We start from the raw sequence: 22,500 nt of genomic DNA, 5'->3' as shown, positions 1-22,500 counted from the left end.
ATATTTCATCTCGTTGTCCTCATATTCCATCTCTGTGTCCTCATATTCCATCTCTTTGTCCTCATATTCCATCTCTTTGTCCTTATATTCCATCTCTTTGTCCTCATATTCCATCTCTGTGTCCTCATATTCTCGTTCTCATGTCCCAGTTCCTTGTTTTCATATCCTCATATTCTTTCCAAGTACTATATAGTTATGTTGGCTTCTTGCAGATAGGCGTTTGATCCCCCAATGATCGAAGTGGTTGGGCACTGTTCCTTCACTACATCCTCACGTGTTAAGTAGTTAAACTGGCTTAATGTTTTCTCCTCAAAATTACCTTTCTTGGTTACCTACGGCTTGCTTTAGCTCAATTGTATAACCTCATACATCTCTACGAATACAGCTGTATCTTCAACATCGTAACCTTAAACTGTCAACCACACTTCTGTTGAAATAAACATTTTATTCACCTGAATGGAATTATTAAGACTACTCATAACTGAGTGGATAGAGTTTCTACCTCACACACGTGGAGTTCACAGTTCGAGTCTCCTAGAAGCCAGGTGAATGGTATCGTAACCCTGTTTTACAAACATGACCTAAAAATTCTTGATCATATATTTGTCTTTAGGAATCACAAACAATTGTCACTAAAATTTAGAAACATGTTCATAGATCGATTAACTTAAAAAGTGATATTCATTTTATGTTTTTAATTTACCTATTGTCTGTATCGAGTTACATATTTATATTTTATTCTCGCAGTCTGGCTTCACTGATGAAAGTTTGATCACCGAGTCTGTTACTACCTGCACCCCCGCAGGCCCGCCTATCCACCACTAAGCAAGTATCCAAGCACTTACTCCTAGAACTTTAAACTTTTCTCTTATAGTTTTGGAATACAGGTTGAAATCTTGATCATATATTTGTTCTAAAAATTAGAGTCGAGATCCTGTAATGTTGGAAATGTTCTCTGTGTTCATAGCATCACCTACACCTCACTAGGTAATTTTAGCAGTGTTCTCTGTGTTCATAGCATCAGCTAAACCTTACTAGCTGTGTTCAGCACTTTCTATATTGTCTCTCATATCAATAAGTTTTATTATATTGTGTAAATTTGGAGCATAACCTTCGATAATTCTTATCTCCGTCTCAATTGTAGAGATAACGAGAGAGAGATCTCTCTCTCTCTCTTGCCTCTTCTTTAGCTATATCAACCAGTGCCGAATAACTATAGGAAAACACAATATATATCTTTGTTTTGAAAGGTACTCGAGTATACTTTAAATCTCACTGTGAGTTTTCTGCGATTCAAAATCACAAATGAACATCTTTCACTCTTGCCTCTCTCCTAAATCACCTATATACTCCCCTTAACCCCCAACACCCACCACCCCTCGCGAAGGAAGAATGAATGAAGCCGGACTAGGGTAGAGAGAGAGAGAGAGAGAGAGAGAGAGAGAGAGAGAGAGAGAGAGAGAGAGAGAGAGAGAGAGAGAGAGAGAGAGAGAGAGAGAGAGAGAGAAGGGAGCCAGAGGGTCATCAGCACACACTTACACAGCCATAGAGAAGGTTGTACTGGTGGCAGAGAAAGCCATGACCAGGGACAAAGTGACCTGAGTGTACATGACACGGAGGTAAGTGACCCTCTGGGGCTCTGTATGGCCACGTATTCTGCAGGAGGAGGAGAAGACGGTCAGAGGTTCTCCAACGACACAAAAGTCATTTATCATTGTTAGAAAACCTCCTCACAGGTGCTTTTACAACTGAAAATGTATATATATATATATGTCGTACCTAGTAGCCAGAACGCACTTCTCAGCCTACTATGCAAGGCCCGATTTGCCTAATAAGCCAAGTTTTCATGAATTAATGTTTTTTCGACAACCTAACCTACCTAACCTAACCTAACCTAGCTTTTTTGGCTACCTAACCTAACCTAACCTATAAAGATAGGTTAGGTTAGGTTAGGTAGGGTTGGTTAGGTTCGGTCATATATCTACGTTAATTTTAACTCCAATAAAAAAAAATTGACCTCATACATAATGAAATGGGTAGCTTTATCATTTCATAAGGAAAAAATTACAAAAAATATATTAATTCAGGAAAACTTGGCTTATTAGGCAAATCGGGCCTTAAATAGTAGGCCAAAAAGTGAGTTCTGGCTACTAGGTACGACATATATATATATATATATATATATATATATATATATATATATATATATATATATATATATATATATATACATATATATATATATATGTATATATACATATATATATACATATATACATATATACATATATATTTATATATACATACATATATATATATATATATATATATATATATGTCGTACCTAGTAGCCAGAACGCCCCTCTCAGCCTACTTTGCAAGGCCTGATTTGCCTAATAAGCCAAGTTTTCATGAATTAATGTTTTTTCGACTACCTAACCTACCTAACCTCACCTAACCTAACTTTTTCGGTTACCTAACCTAACCTAACATATAAATATAGGTTAGGTTAGGTTAGGTAGGGTTGATTAGGTTCGGTCATATATCTACGTTAATTTTAACTCCAATAAAAAAAAATTGACCTCATACATAATGAAATGGGTAGCTTTATCATTTCATAAGAAAAAAATTTGAGAAAATATATTAATTCAGGAAAACTTGGCTTATTAGGAAAATCGGGCCTTCCAAAGTAGGCCGAGAAGTGCATTCTGGCTACTAGGTACGACATATATATATATATATATATATATATATATATATATATATATATATATATATATATATATATATATATATATATAGTCATTTATTTATATTTATTAAGAAAACAATATATACATATAAACAAAGTTTCGAGAGCAAAAAACAAAACAAAATATACAGATTTATATATATGAAATAAAATGCCGGTGTACGTTCATAAGATTGTGTACACGCATGAATGTACACACATAAGAATGTATGCACATATGAATGTACACATAGAAGAATATATACTTACGTATGAATGTACGCACCAACGAACGCACGCACGCCAGACAAGCGTAACTCAGGGCTATTTAGTCCCATAACATCGCGTAACAGGAGACCTAACGGCACTTCCATGATATAGATCCGAACAGAGATCCCCCTGAACACAAGAGACTCCGAACACAAGACTGACAAAAGACTCCCACACATATACACAAGCCTGACAAGAGACTCCCACACAAGACTGACAAGAGACTCCCACACAAGACTGACAAGAGACTCCCACACAAGACTGACAAGAGACTCCCACACAAGACTGACAAGAGACTCCCACACAAGACTGACAAGAGACTCCCACACAAGACTGACAAGAGACTCCCACACAAGACTGACAAGAGACTCCCACACAAGACTGACAAGAGACTCCCACACAAGACTGACAAGAGACTCCCACAGCAGCCCCCCACCAGCACTCAGCATCCACACAGCACGGCACAACCAGCACTATGAGTAGTAATAAAAAAATACTGACGAAGGTACCTTAGCACTCAATGGCTGATCATGGAAGGGTAGGGGTTAGGGGAGGGGGATGGGATTGGAGGGGAGGGAAGAGGCGATTAAGGGAAGGGGAAGGAAAGGGAAGGAATGGAAGGGAAGTGAATGTAGTGACGACCAAGAGGAGGAAGAGGATGTGGGAAAATAAGGGGCGAACCAGCAGGAAGAGAGGAAAGCTTTAGTCTTGATGGAGGGTGAGAAGAGGAGGTGGCCACGGAGGAGGAGGAGAAGAAGGAGAAGAAGGAAGCGAGGAAGTGGCCAAGGAGGAGGAGGAAGAAGAGTAGACGTGGCTACGAAGGAGGGAAAAAAAGGGAGAGGAAGCCACGTGGGAGAAGAAAGCGATGGCCGAGAATGAGGAAGAGAGGTGGCCAAGGAAGAGGAAAAGGATGAGGGGTGGTAACCAAGGAGGAGGAGGAGGAGGAGAAAGAGAGAAACAAATAGGAGCGATAGTGGTGGAAGATACGAGATTATACAGGAAAAGGATCTTCAGTGGAATAGGAGGGGCGCAGGGAGCATATAAGGGATAGAATCAGGTGGAAAGGAACCAGGAGAGGAGAGAGGGAACGAGAAAACCGCCCCTTCAAGAGCGAGAGATGGAGATGAGGGCAAAGTGCTCAACGATGTACGAGAAAGATGGGACAGAGGAGTAACAGAGAGGGGAATGAAGGGACAAAGTGCCGAGGAGGAGGAGGAGAAGAAATGGAGCACAGTGAGAAAGGAACACGGCCTAGCAAGGAAAACCAATAAATGGATAAAGAAGGGAGACATTCGACAATATAAATGATAGTAACAATGAGCCCAATCACTCCTATGAGTTCTGCATCCCACGCTCCCAGCGTCCCCAGCCAGGCCTGTGAGCTCAGCTATCCACGCTCCCAGCATCCCCAGCCAGGCCTGTGAGCTCAGCTATCCACGCTCCCAGCGTCCCCAGCCAGGCCTGTGAGCTCAGCTATCCACGCTCCCAGCGTCCCCAGCAAGGCCCGTGAGCTCAGCATCCCCAGCCAGGCCTGTGAGCTCAGCTATCCACGCTCCCAGCATCCCCCAGCCAGGCCTGTGAGCTGAGCTATCCACGCTCCCAGCATCCCCAGCCAGGCCTGTGAGCTGAGCTATCCACGCTCCCAGCAACACAACTCCTGCGGTCCTATTAATAATGGCGGGGCTACGAACCCGGGTACACAGGAGCCAGCGTTTAACATTTTACACCCAACTATCATTTTATCTTGCGTTTTTCTCCTTGCAGGAAATTGCATCAGGAGGCTGTAACTCCAGTTGAGCAGAGGTGCGCAAAGATCTTAACGACCCAGGAAATGGCTTTCTGATGCAGCTTCTCAGTTTCGTGGGTTTGATTCAAAGACTTTGTCATGTAAATAATGATTGAATATATTTTTATTTACGCCTGCATAAAGCTATCGTGGTTTGGCTCTATGTAACATTCTGTAAAAAAAAAAAAAATCTGGTTCCAGTAAAACGTTTTGGTTACTGTCTGTCTGGCTGGCTGTCTGTTTGTCTGTCTGTCTGTCTGGCTGTCTGTCTGTCTGTCTGTCTGGCTGGCTGGCTGTCTGTTTGTCTGTCTGTCTGTCTGTCTGTCTGTCTCCGGAGCTGGCCATAGGGAATATTGACAACAAAATCAACTACTACTCTACCTTCGTGAATGTTGACAGAATCAGTGAAACGCATCTCTTATCATCTGGCTATATAAAACTGTCAAATTAACTTTGGAACAAAAACGTTTTTCAACTTCCTTCTCAAGTGAAGAACAAAAATGAGATATATAAGGAAGATTCGAAGTTAGAATCATTGATCTCACTCTCTTCTGTAATATTAAATAATACGTGTCTACAAGGAAGACTGCTAAGAAGTCAATGACCTGACCAAGATATCACCCCAACAGCACTCCACCCCTAGTATTTTAGTACTTTGTACAGAAATCCCGATTGAAGGGAGTTCTCCCCCTGGTGAGTATCTCAGTACTGTATGTTGGAAACCATGGTGAAGGGTGAAGGCCCACCTCTTTCCCCTAATATTTCAGTACTGTATGCAGACCAACCCCCCCTTCCCTTCCCTTCCCCAATAAAGGGTGCTCTCCCCCTAGTGTGTATCTCATTGGAAACCCTGGGAATAGTGTGTTACCTAGTTTCTTAGCACTGAGTACAGAAACCTCAGGTGAAATGAGCTATCCTCTTCCCCTAGTGTAACTAAGGAACCCTAATAGGTGTTTAGTTCACTTGCACCCCTAATGTTGGGTACCACCTCATCCCCCTTTTTTCTACCCCTACTCTCCTTACGGCTCCTCTTGCCCCTGTTGGCAAAGGCTCTCCCAAACCACGCCCCGGAGTTATGCGCTCGTAAAATATTTTCTTGAGTTTAATTCACTATACGGCTCCGCATGTTGAGGACATCTGACGATAAGAAATAACATCCGTACGGATGATGCTTATGCTGGCCGCTCAAAATGCTGATATTGGTGGTCGGATCTGCCAGGATTTTCAATCTGATTTGAATTTTTTTTTTTATTATTTTTTATGTAGATATGCTTTAGTATATCTACAAGAGTACGCACGCACACACACACGTTATATGGGGCAAAGGCAAAGTGTTACATGACAAAGAGTGCTGGGTAGACGGGACACCACGACACCTCTCATTCTGTAACTACACTTAGGTAATTACACTTAGGTAATTACACACACACTCAAAACCTATGCATACAGAAATCACAATAACGTGATACATCAAATGAACAAAGCTACATGGGGGGGGGGGGGGAATCCGTTTGAGGACAGCAGCACTCCCGGTTGCAATTCTTTTGACCATGTTGTGGCGCAATTGACTAAGGCGCGTGTGGGATCATCCCGGACATAGGTTTGAGCCCTCATCGCGGCCCTTGTGGATTTGTTCACATTCAAAACCTGTTCTGTGCTGTGTGTGTGTGTATGTGTGTGTATGTGTGTGTTTGTGTGTGTGTGTGTGTGTGTGTGTGTGTGTGTGTGTGTGTGTGTGTGTGTGTGTGTGTGTGTGTGTGTGTGTGTGTGTGTGTGTGTGCCGAGTTAATGCCCCTTAAATTTTCATAATAGGACTATTACCTGACACTTCTATCTTGTCTTAATGGTGGTGTTTTCTAAGGGGGTTTTCATCTTTTTCAAAGGCACTAGACAAGGGGCCATTGACCGTAGTTACACACACACACACACGATTATATATATATATATATATATATATATATATATATATATATATATATATATATATATATATATATATATATATATATATATATATATAACATACATATAGGACAGTGAAGGAAATTGGGGAACACAAAATGGGAAAAAGGTTATCAGGCATAAAGGAATTTTTAGACGAGATGAACAAGGCCTATTAACAATTTGGGATGGTAATGGGGTAATTGGGGCCAAACATTGATGACAATAATGGAATTGGCAACATATAATTGAGATTGAATGGGATTGGTGACGATGTCATTGGATTGGTGGCAGTGATTTGGTGACAGTTGACTTGTGACGGTGGAAGTGGATTGGTGACGGTATCAGTAAATGGGATGGGATGCAGAATGGAAGAAGGAAAAGAGATGGGTGTGAGTGAGGGTGGGGTGGGACGGGGTGGGATGGAGTGGGACGGGGGGGAATGAATCCTTCCGGGATAGTGAAAAATGGAGAGCGTCAGCATTGGCAGAGAAGCCTCGGGATAAATCACCATGCCGTCTCCAGCCTCCTCCTGCCAACTGTATAAGGATTTGGCACTCAGTTCAGCTTGACACTCAGGTCACTCACGTCCGTGTCCTGAGTGGTACTCAGGGCACGGACCATCACGTACCAGAACACAGCCTCTCCGCCTCTCATGTCCTCTTAATAGGTACGAAAGTAGTCGCCAAAACGCGTTTGAAACCCAAATCAAAACCTGTACTAAACACGTCCGAAAAACTAGGCACAAGAATACTGACTCGAACCCGTAAATTAGATTTTAAAAACAAAAGAGACCTCAAAGTTACAAGCAGCTGGCTTCCTGACCCCGTCGAGACCACTGGAGATAATGACCCTCGGGTAAATTCAGGTAAATCACGTGTCTGACGCAACCGAGCAGTGGGAACCACAACACAAAGAACACAAACGAGAAATATCTATATAAGATAAACACAAAATACCTTCAAGAAAACTACCCAAGAAGAAGCGTGTGTGTGTACTTGCCTCGTAGTCGACTACGGAGTCTTCCTGGGCGTAAGATTCCCGGCTCTTCTCCGAGATGGAAGAGAGAGTCTCCCCCACCACGGTGTCGTTGTAAGACGATGGGGCATACATAGTGTTGGTCGTGCTCTTGCTGCTTGCCTGGTCGCTTCCTTCTGTAAACACGACAGAGAAGACAAACTGTCGTTAATTCATATTGTCGTGACATCTTAGCAAACTCAATAAGACAGTAGATCGGAAATTGATATTAAAATGAATGTAAAATATATATAATCAAAATAATATGTATAGCGCTTTATAACAGGATGTTAAAACGCTTAAAAAGAATAAAAATAAACTGCAGAAAAATTATGAATAACAAATTGTGAAATCAGAATGAACTAAAAGATTTTATTAAGTCACACAAGAACGAGAAACAGAGGAAGGATATACACACCCAGAGGGTGTACCCAATTTTTCACTCGGTGTACCCAATTTTTCACTCGGTGTACCCAACTTTCCGGTGTATACTCAAGAGTTTACTTCAGATCTGGACTATGTTCAGGACTAAAGTAGACTTGCTGGGTTGGTCGGTAACTGTTGTGTGGCCTTATTAACCCTTCAGAGCTTGATAGGCCTTAAGACCAACCCAACATTTCCTGGTTACCAGAAAGCTGTTGTGATGGACTTAGTAATCCTCCAGAGCATGGTAGGCCTTAATGGAACTCAGTAGGCCTTAATAGAGCTCGGCAGGCATTAGTAGAGCTCTTTAAGCCATAATAGAGCTCGGTATGCTTTCACAGAGCTCGGTAGGCCTCAAGCCAACCAGACTATAGTGTACTATAGTGTAACTTTATTCTGAGACTCATGTACCTAAAGGTCTCTTGCCATGTTTCACAATATAGTAAAATAATTTATATAGACATACGCAATTGTTCCGAAATTGAGAAATCTCGTTTCAATATAATTCATTTACTTTAAAGATGAGCAGTAATTGGGGTCCTAAACACGTTCAACAGTATGAGAAATAAGCTACATACACAGGCTTTAATGTGGAAGGAAAACACTAAGGATGAGTAAAGGAACAAAGACCTTTAGTATGTTGTTTTCTTTAATGACAGGTGTGTCCTCTTCTTTTAATGACAAGTGTTGAGTGAGAGGTGACGTGAAGTGTGGGTGTTGTGAAGCTCTACTGAGCTCTGTGCACTATATCATCGACGGTTAGTGTTGTTGAGAACGTCTGCATGCAACAAGACTTTATGCAGGATGTGGTGCAGCAATGTAATCAACATCCTTGTATCCCTCGCAAGAGCTTGGCCCCTGACGTCGAGATGAAGAAGCCGAGGACTAAAGATATATTGAGTGCCCGGGCAAGCAATTACTGTTTCGGAGGTTACCTCGTTGGAGGCAGCAGGAAGCGCACGATTAGGGGTCATTTTAGGTACCTGAATGAGAGTTAATAGGACTGACATGTGCTGAAGATCACTGCACATGTGTCTGAAGAAAGGTGGGTGACAAAGGGTCATGGCTCAATAAAGAAAGAGAAGAAGGAGGAGGAGGAGGAAGGGAAGGCCATGTGTGTATGCTGGAGGGATCCTACCGTCTTCCCGAATCTTGCCTCTCTTTCTGCGTATAAGGCATATTACAAGAGCAATGTTGAGGATGACAATCATGGCGCCTACAATGGCCACCACTATGATGATCAGCTTGGGCAGGTCACCGCGTCCACCAAGCACTTGGTTCAACAGCAACTCGTGGTCACCTAGAAGAACTTGGCCTGGAAAAGAATAAAAGAAAAACAAAAATGCCCTGTAGTAGAAGACGGTGGCTGGGGGGCATGGAAGAGATGGTTGGGAGGGCGGGGGGCATAACTTACCCTGTGTGGGCGTGAGCGGCAAAGACTTGGGCATGGCAGACGCCGATATGGAAGGCGGAGGCGTCTTCTTGGTCGGCGGGGACGCTCTCTTGTTGCGCCGACGTCGGACAATGCAGACTATGGCAGAGACGTTGAGAGCAAGCAATGCAGTGGCAACGAGAACTATGATGACGACCCAAAGGCCAGGGAGCTTGGAGGCCTCCTTACCCACACTAGGGTTGGGAAAAGGCGTGGGAGGGACCTCGCCTGGTGGAACAGGGAGAGAGAGAGAAGGTGTCACACAAGGGGCATGCATATAGACCTTGCACAGTGTTGGGCTTCCATTCCTTTCCCTTCCCTTCCCTTCCTTTCCCTCTGCCATCAATACTCTTGTCGTGCTTTCGTTTCTGTTGTTATTTTATTGCTAATTAAAACAAATTGTTATTTGTGTGTTCTACATTTCGAAGATGTCGATTAGGAAATGTTATTTTATATTTAATTGTCGGATATTGTAATGTTTTCTTTACGTATACAATTATTCGTTATTCATTTTTTAATCTGAACTAATATTAATATTTTTTAATCTGAACGATATATGTATATATATTTGTCCTGCATAGGGATAAATATTATATATATATATATATATATATATATATATATATATATATATATATATATATATATATATATATATATATATATAATATTTATCCCTATGCAGGACAGAGTAGTTAGCTCTTGGGCCCCGCCTCCCTGAACGTCAATTATCTAATGTACTGACTCAAGACTAATTTTTCTTGGAGTGTGTGTGTACTCACCTAATTGGGGGTTGTGGGGACTGAGCTTCGGCTCATCCCCCTCTCAACCGTCAATCAACTGTGTGTGTGTTTGGGCGTGAGTGCCTTACTCAAAGTCGACATTTTCCTCTTTAAATATCATCAATATTCACTAATATTATACTGTCCCATAAACATCAGGGCGACTGTTAAAACATCAAACACCGAGATGTTTAACCGGAAGATGGTTTTTGTGTAAACATTACGTCACGTGATGTTCACCTTGCTCGGTAAAATCGGTTTATAAATGGTATGAGATGTCTTAATTCGCAAGTTTGAGATAAGTATTAAAGTTTTGAGGTTTAAGACGATTGTTCTTATAAATCAGAGTTCAGTTGAATCTTGTCTAATAATGAGGTTTGAAACATGTGTTCTAACAATGAAGCAAGAGACGAGTGTTTTTTAATAAGGAGGTTAGAGACGAGAGTGTTCCAATAATTTCGAACACACGAGTAGCTTGAACAAACGGGTAACGTAACGGCTTAACACCTGTTATATAGTGTCCAGTTTTGAACAGTGTATCATCCAGATGCTCCTCCTCCTTCTCAACCAGTTTCCGGAGAATAACTCAACCAGTTTCCGGAGAATAACTCAACCAGTTTCCGGAGAATAACTCAACCAGTTTCCGGAGAATAACTGTATCACCTCCGGTCTTCGTAAACACCAAACTTGCACCGGAGTTTGCAACCAAGTTAGGGAGATATGCCTCCCCCTTGTCTCACTCGGTATGCGGGACTCCAGAATCATGACTGACTCGACTTTTGTGGTGTGAGTACATCTAGCTGGGGATACGAACACGCGCACTCACACACACACGAAAACAGGTAATTCAAGGCTGCTCTGCGTTTCGAGTCATGACCCAAAACACCAACTGATTTCAGCCCGCCCCGCGCGCCCTCCCATCTCTCTCCCTTCAGCCCAAAATTAAATCAGCTTTGTAATCTTCACCGCCCTCCGCCCCGCTCCTCCTCCCACCCACCACCGCCCACATCTCCATGGGCCGCCCACTTGGGGAGTTTCTCGCACATTTTTTCATCTAAGACCCATGTTTAGTTAGTGTTTATGAGCGGTATTTTCAGGGACTTAAGCGTTGATGAAGGAAGTTGTATTTCGGACCAAGATACGGACTCTTGGAGTGGATATTGGGGGGAGTGGATGGGTGGGTGGGTCGAGGAGTGGATTGGAATGGATTGAGCGTGAATGGGTGGGAATGGAGTGGGGGGGAGAACAAGATTAGAATGAGGATTGGGAGAGAGTGAACGGGTAGGTGAGATGGAAGCATTTGTTGAAAGAGTGTGAGAAGAATGTGGGAGTGGGTTGGTGAGGGTATATATATATATATATATATATATATATATATATATATATATATATATATATATATATATATATATATATATATATATATATATATATATATATATTTCCCCCTTCTTACCCATTCTCAATCAACCTGTAGACCCATGCACTCTCTCTATCCATTCCTTCCCCCCATCTTTTCTCAATCCACTCCTCATCCTCCACCAACAACCCCGCCACACCCAACAGGAAGGATCCGACCCGTCAAGGAATACATGCTGACTGAATATTCTTGAGAAAATGCTCGAGTATTTCCCCAAGAAACAAGATTGTCAGCTTTCATTTCTGTGCCACTCCAGACACTTGAGTGTGGCTGAGCCCAAGAGGAAGCTCTCAGGAGTACATCCCTTGGGGGATGCTTTTCCTCCGCCAGCCTCCGAGATTAATCTCACGATACATCATCTCGAAATATGGAGTCCTTAAAGCTACTGCTCTCTTACCTTACCTGCTCAGAGTAATAACACAAATGGATTCATCAAGACTTCTCTTTCGGGATAAGTCTTGAGGATTCAAGACTTATCCTGTAAGTCTTAATGATTCAAGACTTAAGAATCACATCATCTTGAATTAAAAGTTATGATCTGCTTTATATCTACGTATATATATATATATATATATATATATATATATATATATATATATATATATATATATATATATATATATATATATATGACAATGTCAGACCACGGAGGAAAATGAAACAGGAAATTTCCTTTCATTGGTCTGACATTGTCACATTCTTAATCATGTGTTTATTTTCGTGATATACACACACACACACACATATATATATATATATATATATGCGGAAAATCCACAGAGAAATATGAAATGAGGTGAACGTTTCGGCTTTGTTAAAGCCTTTGGCTTTAACAAAGCCGAAACGTTCACCTCATTTCATATTTCTCTGTGGATTTTCCGCATAAAATGATCAGTGTTTTGTGATCGTCAATTGCATATATATATATATATATATATATATATATATATATATATATATATATATATATATATATACCTTAATGCAATTGCTGACATTATTAATACCAATGTAAATCGTGATGACAATTCTATTATATCACCTATTAATACAAAATGCAGCTCTACTGTATTTCAAATGTAGAACTAAACATGTAGTGGGAATTACAAGCGTATTAGATTCAAATTAAAACGACTTGATCCCACTGTTAGGCTGAATTAATTATTGTGATATATTAATATATATTTTTTCCATTTAGAACCAAATACCAGATTATTACACAAAAGTAGTAAGGATGGGGATTATTTATCGATATACCGGTTCAGTATATAACTAATTGGCGATACCCTGCCTCGCGTTCACCTGCCTGGCGATCTTCTGCCTGGCGTTCACCTGTCTGGCGTTCACCTGTCTGGCGTTCACCTGTCTGGCGTTCACCTGTCTGGCGTTCACCTGTCTGGCGTTCACCTGTCTGGCGTTCACCTGCCTCTGTGCTGGGATTACCAACCGATAGCTCTTGTTAAGTGACACAATAATTCAATGTTTTCCAGATAGAATATATCTCAGATTGACGGGTATTGACAGGAGCTGGAAGCCTCCAGCGTGAGTGAGGTTTCCTCGTGGAAATGTTCGTAAGGACCTTACTGCGCTAATGATAAGGTCGAACTGCGCCAGTGACAAGGACCTAACTGCGCCAGTGACAAGGACCTTACTGCGTTAGTGACAAGGTCGAACTGCGCCAGTGACAAGGACCTAACTGCGCCAGTGACAAGGACCTTACTGCGCCAGTGACAAGGTCCAACTGCGCCAGTGACAAGGTCGAACTGTACCAGTGACAAGGACCTTACTGCGCCCTTGACAAGGTCAAACTGCGCATGTTCTCGGATTGAACCTATAAGGTCTCCTACTCTTCACAGGGTTTATTGTGCCTATTCTACCATATCTGTCACTATATGTGTATATATTATGTATATTCCATGAATATGGGTTACCTAAAAAGGTCTCTCTCTCTCCTGTTGTGATGGAGGGGGGGGAGGGGGGAGTGAGTACTGAGCAGTATTCAAGGCAGGAAATGAAACTGATTTGATGGGGGAGCAATGTGACAGTATTTTTGGATTTAAGGTTCTCATAATCCTGCTTGATACTTGCTTGATGGGGTTCTGGGAGTTCTTCTACTCCCCAAGCCCGGCCGGAGGCCAGGCTTGGTTGTGAGATCCTAAAATTTATCCTGTCAGAGGCAGCCGTGGCGCTGTTATGATCACTAGACGTCAGCTCGTTCGACATCAATATTCCTAGATCCTGTGTATGTTATTTCCGTTTTATGAAGAAATTCGATTCTATCCTGTAGCTAGTATAAAAGTCCCTCGTTTTTTTAAACATCTCTGTAGCTGGAATTTGTCCCTTTTGAAAGAAAAAACATGTTTTTCGTTGCTAACTGGAAGACTTTACTGAAACCTGTTTGTGGTATTTTCTCCTACTGAAGCAATATTCATGTTGGTATTGGTATTATCTGCCACATATTCTGGGGCCAGATTCACGAAAGCCCTTACGCAAACACTTACGAACCTGTACATCTTTTGTCAATCTTTGGCGGCTTTTTTTCCAATTATTAAACAGTTAATGAGCTCAGAAACACCAGGAGGCTGTTTATAACAATAACAACAGTTGAATGGGAAGTTTTCATGTTTGTAAACGGATTAATAAATGTAACCAAAGCCGTCAAAGATTGAGGAAAGATGTACACGTTCGTAAGTTCTTGCGTAAGTGCTTTCGTAAATCTGGCCCCTGGTGTGCTGCATATTTTGTTTTGATTCCATCTGGCTATGTTCTTCTCAATGGACTCTCCTCCTGACCTTGTAATTCTTGTAATCCTTAGCCAATATGAGGACCTTTTCTCTTCAGAAAAATAAGTGAAACAACGTAAAGGAAACAGTTGCCAGATTAAAGATTGATCTGATGCTGTAACGAGATCACTGGCAACGCCAGAGAGCGCAATCTACTACCACGAACAAGTTGCCTTTCAGATAAATACATTTTCCGAGTTAAGGAACGCTGAATTCAAACGCGCAAAAGAAAGACAATTTTAGTCCCTTAACTCGATCGCTACATATTTGGGCCGAGTAATGGCTCCTCCTCCTCCTCCTCGACCACATGACTCCTCGGTCACTTAAGACAAGCACTTGCTCCTCCATAGCAAGATTCTCTCGCCTCTCTTAAGTCTCTGGGTGAGAGACTTAAAGTTCCTTGCCCAGCTACACCTGAAGGCCGAGAGACGCATTCTTAGTAACGTCAGCCAAAGAGGCAAGGTGATTTCTCTCAATAAATTCAAATACTGCTTACAATTTATTGCCCTTAAATGGTGTAACGTAGTCGCCATATATCCTGATAATTTCTCAAATTACAAAGGCATTTTGCTGGTACAAGGAGATTTGGGGGCCCGCGTTTCAATATAACTTTATGGGCGAACGATCGATTTTTCAAGAGGAAATGTGTGGTGGAGGCTGTGAGAACGGAGCGGACGTGAGCGATGTTCCAGAGCCCTCTGATGTACGCTGATGGTGGATTCATCGAAGACGCATTTCAAGAACCTGTTTTAAATTACTTACTTCTGAGGCTAATCTTTAATTCAATGTTATGGAGAGAGAGAGAGAGAGAGAGAGAGAGAGAGAGAGAGAGAGAGAGAGAGAGAGAGAGAGAGAGAGAGAGAGACAGAGAGAGAGAGAGAGAGAGAGAGAGAGAGAGAGGGGGAGGGAGGGAGGGAGGGAGGGAGGGAGGGAGGGAGGGAGGGAGGGAGGGAGGGAGGGAGGGAGGGAGGGAGGGAGAGAGAGGGGGGGGGAGTGAGAATGCGTGTTTGAGCATCAGTGTAAGCAATCGACTTGAGAATGGTCCAGGACGGACCGAAACGTCGTCGTCCCTTCACCTTCTAGTGTGTGGTCTGGTCAATGAGCATAAAGGCCTCAGCTAACTATACCACCAGCAGCCTGAGGTTCCTAGGCTACAGAGGAGGACCCTACAGGCAAGTCCTTCCCAAACGGAGCGAGCAGGAGACGATACAATTTATTTTAAGCATTGTTACCGACGATTTACTGCAGCAATACACCTTCTTTTCCAGAAATCGAAGGCACATAAATTTCGCTCTCGAGACTTACGGTGAATTAATTAAAATTAAACAAGTCATCGGAGGCTGGATACATATTTAGAGGAACAGGTTCCAACCTACTGTGAAGGAACACTGAGACTTAGAGACGTTTTCGTTCTTGTTTCCATTGCAATGACTACTTGCACAGCCACATTGCACAGTAGAATCAAAAGAACTCATTAGGGAAGAGTGAAGCCATACAAGAGGGATCGAACCCGCTTACACAACACACTTGCATATTCCAGTACCGAATGATGTCTGCTTGGGCTTCTGGTGGAGATTCTCTTGAGCTCATCATGGTTTAAGCGGTATAGCACATTTTGCTGCGGGAGTCCAGAGTTCGATCCCATTCAAAGGTTTCCATATTTTCACACTGCTACGCCTATTATAGCTTTGGTTGTAACGAAGAAATAGAACCAAACGAAAGGGGAATGAAGAAAAAATGAAAACTGAACGAAGTTCATTACAAAATAGAACAATACTAAAAATAATAAATGAAAACGTACCAAGAAATTGAGAGGTGAAAAGGGAGAATAGGGAAAACACCAAAATAGAGATACAAGGTAGAAGAAGTAGGCAAAAAGTACTAAGAAGTTGAGAGGTGAAAAGGGAGAATAGGGAAAAACACCAAAATAGAGATACAAGATAGAAGAAGAAGGCAAAAAGAGACTTAAGGAGGCTAAAGCGGACTCCATCGGCCCAGGAGGGAATCTCAGCGTCCATGGAAGGATCGACGAGGATTTGTTGGAGCTCTCGCGCAGCATCCCAGGAGAGAATCCCATGCTTTATGGAAGGATCTGGCGGTCCATAAGAGGATCCCAGCTACCCAGATACACGAGTCTGGCCACGCCACCCCCGACTGTGTATTCCTAACGGCAGTGAATATGGGCACTTGAGTCCTTGCCAATACGTGCTACTCACAGGTAAAGTGGGGTTTACGGGCTCGCCATAGCCCGTGCTACATGGACACTTCGTTCTGAGTAGCTAAATCTATAACAACAACGGTAAAGTGGTTGATGTAGTTACACTGAAGAACACGGTGAAGATAATCGAGTAAGAACACAAGTCGTATGAGATGATACCTGGTTGATACCTGGTTGATACCTGGTTGATGGGGTTCTGGGAGTTCTTCTACTCCCCAAGCCCGGCCCGAGGCCAGGCTTGACTTGTGAGAGTTTGGTCCACCAGGCTGTTGCTTGGAGCGGCCCGCAGGCCCACATACCCACCACAGCCCGGTTGAAAGTATGTAGCTCAAGTATGGAAAAGAATGTAAACACTGATGACTATTTTTTTATTTTTATGGGGGAAGGGCCAAAACAAATGGTTTAAAATGACGATTTCCTCGAACTACTTGGGCTGGACGATAGAGCGGCGGTCTCGCTTTATGCAGGTCGGCGTTCAATCCCCGACCAATCCCCGTTCCAATCCAAGTGGTTGGGCTCCATTGCTTCCCCTACCTCACCAGTCCCATCCCAAATCCTAATCCTGACCCCTTCCCAGTGCTATATAGTCGTAATTGCTTGGCGCTTTCCACTGATAGTTCCTTTCCTTTCCCTTTTTTTATATTATTAAAAAATAACAATTTACATATTAACGGTGAAAATTCATTAAAACTATAAAAATCTACTGTGCCGACTAGAGCTTCTAAGGCCCTATGGTTGAGTACTCGGTAAAGCACTGTGTTATATTTCATAAAACAGTTCTCCAACCCTATCCGTGGAGGACGGATCAAGCTGCCTATGCTGGTTAGCGTTGCATAAATGAATGCCCAAGTGATTCGAATATGCGTCAAAAAAGCATAAGAAAGATAATACGAGAATAATCCAAGCTCTTGCATGATTAAGCGCATTTTCAATGAATAAACTATTCCTGAGAAATGTATTGAATGACGAAAGCGTTCGGATTACTTGCACTTTATTTTTTTTCTTCTGTCAAAACATGTCCTTTACGATATGTTATAATTTTGTACGAGATTTTTACCTTTCTTCTCTCCACCGCACGAGAGACACACTGATACACAGTTGGTACAGTGAGAGGCTGAGATCAGAGACTGTTTCTATTTTCCGCTTGGTACAACTTGTAATAAAGTTGTTACATCTTGGCTTAACGTGTTTATGATGTATTAGAACGTTGTTACAACCTGCTATATTGGTTTTTATAACTGGTTAAGAGGTGTTAAAACTTGTTCGAACGTTGTAGCAACGACGTAGTTTCGGTGCGTGTGTTTGGCGGGGATACAGTGTGTGGCTGAGGAGATCAGACTCACAGGTTCGATCCCTAGTATGATTTCAATATTTGCTTGTATTTGTGTTTATATTTGCAGGGGTAAGTATGTCTCAAGCGTCAGAGAAGATAAAACAACGTTTCTTGAGAGATGTGTATGCTGGTCTCTGATTCTTATCTGTCTGGTCATCCCTGATTGCCTTAACTACATTATTTGGTGGCCAGGAGAGGTTTGAGAGGCCGGCGATATGTCTTTATATCTCGATAATATATGTTATTTAATTCGTCTGTTTACTATTAATCTACTGTTGCGTTTGTTTTTATATAAAAGTGTGTTTGACACTCGAAGCAACTAACCACACTAACGAGAATGGCAACGAAAGTGTTCCAATGCTGCCGTAGGAGATTATGAAGGTTAACGGGGGAACTACGGGCTCACCATAGCCCGTGCTACCTGGAAAATTCCCTACCTGTTCCGGGTAGGGCACCTTAAACAACAACAACTTTAACGGAAGTGTTCTTCTGGTGGTCGGCTTGTAGAGCTGAAACTTGACCTATCCTAACCTATTTTTTTCATATCCTAACCTATCCTAGCCTGGAATTTACGTAGAGAGGGTTCCGAAAGATTTTTTATTCCCAGCCTGAGGCCAGGCTTGACTTGTGATATCTTGCATCGACACTGTTGCTTGTAGCGGCCCGCGTACATCCACTACAGCCTGGTAGGTCCGGTGCGTCTTGCAGGCCCTTACTTTTTCATATCCTAACATATCCTTTCCTAACTTATCCAACACCTTTCCTGTCCTATCACTATCCTAACATTTTAGCCTATCCTAAGTGTCATGTCTTAGCAATACGTATGGTATTCAATTATTCAGTATTATTCTAGTATATGTTGACCAGATCACACACTAGAAGTTGAAGGGACGACGACGTTTCGGTCCGTCCTGGACCATTCTCAAGTCGATCCGTGGATCCGTGGATTCTCAATCGACTTGAGAATGGTCCAGGACGGACCGAAACGTCGTCGTCCCTTCAACTTCTAGTGTGTGGTCTGGTCAACATACTTCAGCCACGTTATTGTGACTCATTGCCTGCATTCTAGTGTATATTATTATTCTAGTATATATTCAGTATATACTTATTCATTAAGTATATACTGAATATATAATAATTCAATCGTAACCTAATCTATCCTATCCAGTTTTAATATAATTTATCCTATCCTCGCCTAGCCTAACATTACGACAATAGCCAACAGTCTTTTGTTCATTATTTAGGTATAAAATTATTTATTTTGTGGTTTCATTAATATTATGCATTTCAATCACTTCACTCTGGCATTCTTAAATCATGGTCTTCACGACACTCTAAAAATCTCCTTACTCATGGCTCTCTAAAATCACCGTAAAACAAATGTATTAAGTGATAGGACGGTTTATCAGGCCTTAAATTAATTACTGTATTCCAAAAAGGTGGGGAAAAAGTATAAAAAATAAAAAATGCTTTGGAACACAGAGGTGACTAGAACGAGACTGCTAAACCCAGCTCTCACCAACCACAGCCTGGCCTTGGGCCCAGCCTTGGAGGGGGGGGGGAGATGGAGAACTAACTAACTCCCAGATGACCCCATCCAATTTCTTTGGGTATATGAAAAAAAATGTTACCTTAAGATACGGACTTATAACTAAATGTAACGACTCTATTTTTTTTTATCTCCCAACTACTTCAACTTAACTCTATGTTAAAAAAAGCATCATTTATGTATATATTAGGGTCTGAAAGCCATTGATGTCACCATAGCCCATTAGGGTCAAATTCGCAAGTGTACCCCCAGCTCCAATTATTAATAAACAACTTCGATTTCCAGTGCAAGGTCTAAATCCCTTCATGTTAGTACTTTTAGTTGGAAAGTTTAGAAAGTTGTGAATATTATCAAGATACTTGCGTGCATATTGCCACCATAATACCCATCACCGTCATCATGCTGGAAACATTTCATATATATATATATATAGATATATATATATATATATATATATATATATATATATATATATATATATATATATATATATATATGTCGTACCTAGTAGCCAGAACGCACTTCTCAGCCTACTATGCAAGGCCCGATTTGCCTAATAAGCCAAGTTTTCACGAACTAATTGTTTTTCGACGACCTAACCTACCTAACCTAACCTAACTTTTTCGGCTACCTAAACTAACCTAACCTATAAAGATAGGTTAGGTTAGGTTAGGTAGGGTTGGTTAGGTTCGGTCATATATCTACGTTAATTTTAACTCCAATAAAAAAATTGACCTCATACATAATGAAATGGGTAGCTTTATCATTTCATAAGAAAAAAATTAGACAAAATATATTAATTCAGGAAAACTTGGCTTATTAGGCAAATCTGGCTTTGCATAATAGGCTGATAAGTGCATTCTGGCTACTAGGTACGACATATATATATATATATACATATATATATATATATATATATATATGTCGTACCTAGTAGCCAGAACGCACTTCTCAGCCTACTATGCTAGGCCCGATTTGCCTAATAAGCCAAGTTTTCGTGAATTATTTGTTTTTCGACAACCTAACCTACCTAACCTAACCTAACCTAACTTTATCGACTACCTAACCGAACCTAACCTATAAAGATAGGTTAGGTTAGGTTAGGTAGGGTTGGTTAGGTTCGGTCATATATCTACGTTAATTTCAACTCCAATAAAAAAAAATTGACCTCATACATAATGAAATGGGTAGCTTTATCATTTCATAAGAAAAAATTTAGAGAAAATATATTAATTCAGGAAAACTTGGCTTATAAGGCAAATCGGGCCTTGCATAGTAGGCTGAGAAGTGCGTTCTGGCTACTAGGTACGACATATATATATATATATATATATATATATATATATATATATATATATATATATATTATGTAGTTATTCTGCACGTATGTTTATATGTGTGTGTTTGTGTGTGTTTGTGTGTGTGTGTGTGTGTGTGTGTGTGTGTGTGTGTGTGTGTGTGTGTGTGTGTGTGTGTGTGTGTGTGTGTGTGTGTGTGTGTGAGAAAACAATGTAAATCCTCCCGTATGAGATAACTTTTAAAATAATTTATTTAGGTAAACAATAATAATGGAGGATATACATTATTCATATAATTGGCTAAGAAGTATTCATTGCCAATCAATATATATATTAACCTGTATAAATATGAGTATGCATGTATACACGTGTATGTGTTTACACACTTTGGTTATACCTTAAAAAATACCCCATGTGATATTCATATGCTATATACATATGCAACACACATTTATTAAATACACATGTGATACATATGTAGCATATACAAGTGTCATGTACACCCATCACCAGAGGAATAAATGCTGTTCTGTCAATATAATTTCTATTACTAACATATTATAAACATTATAGGTCAAATTTCTTTTGAAGATCAGACATGTTGAAAACAAAAAGATTCATTTTGATAAATCCTTTGTATTTTTTTCTCGATGCGGCATCTTTACGATTTCGTTAGACACTATGGTGTAATGCTTAAGGACTGTCAACCTCTGGAAGGCTATATGGACTTCACTCTTGAAGGATTACCTTACTGACTTTTTTTTTTTTTGCAGGGGCTTACTGACCTGATGCTCCTATTGGCCGTTAAAGCGACTAGTCAATCTTTTTATTGGTTGCCTTCATGACAACCCTTTACAACCATTTTTCAGCCCTCATCAGTTAATCATCATCTCCTTTATTGGCTAATTTTACCATATGCACTCTGTAATGGGCTATTCATGCCCGTGCCACCTATTGGCTGGCTTAATCTTTATCAGTCCTCTGTAATGGGTGCCAACAGCTACAGCTCAACCCATTGATTACTCAGGTGCAAAGTTACTGTTTTAAACTTGCTTGGCACCCTACTGGCACCTTACTGGCACCGTTCACCCAGCAATGGTTAACAGCTCTAAAATGATCACAATATTCAAGAGAAGTTTGACCTTAAAATAATGTTTACTTCAAATTAATACACATGCTTATTTGTGTGTAATAGTACCCAGTGAGCCCCTGAGATTCCAGTTCTTTCCACTGACACACTATATATATATATATATATATATATATATATATATATATATATATATATATATATATATATATATATATATATATATATATATTTATATATATATATATATATATATATGTATATATATATATATATATGTATATATATATATATATATATATATATATATATATATATATATATATATATATATATATATATTAAACTGACACTGCAATATATGGATTCGATTCATATATATTCAATCGGCATTGCAGTATAACCAGTCAACATTGTGATATATTTA

The 22,500-nt window shown here is 40.8% G+C and overlaps 1 protein-coding gene across 2 annotated transcripts in view; it reads right to left on the bottom strand.

Moving 5' to 3' along the window:
* Positions 1-22,500, bottom strand: part of LOC123769483 (nephrin) — a 362,317-nt gene that overhangs the window by 11,632 nt on the left and 328,185 nt on the right. The window contains exons 17-18 of one of the 2 annotated variants that reach the window (XM_069317115.1): positions 9,583-9,828; positions 7,731-7,882 (exon numbers count right to left, since the gene is read on the bottom strand). In XM_069317115.1, the coding sequence (XP_069173216.1) occupies positions 7,731-7,882; positions 9,583-9,828 (398 nt within the window). Of the gene's footprint in view, positions 1-7,730; positions 7,883-9,306; positions 9,484-9,582; positions 9,829-22,500 lie in introns of both variants that reach the window. The other variant, XM_069317116.1, reaches the window with a different exon arrangement.

The sequence above is a fragment of the Procambarus clarkii genome, chromosome 86, assembly GCF_040958095.1.
Source record: "Procambarus clarkii isolate CNS0578487 chromosome 86, FALCON_Pclarkii_2.0, whole genome shotgun sequence".
NCBI classification, from domain to species: domain Eukaryota; kingdom Metazoa; phylum Arthropoda; class Malacostraca; order Decapoda; family Cambaridae; genus Procambarus; species Procambarus clarkii.
The sequence above is the reverse complement of the archived record's forward strand: the minus strand, read 5'-3'. Positions and strand labels throughout refer to the sequence as shown.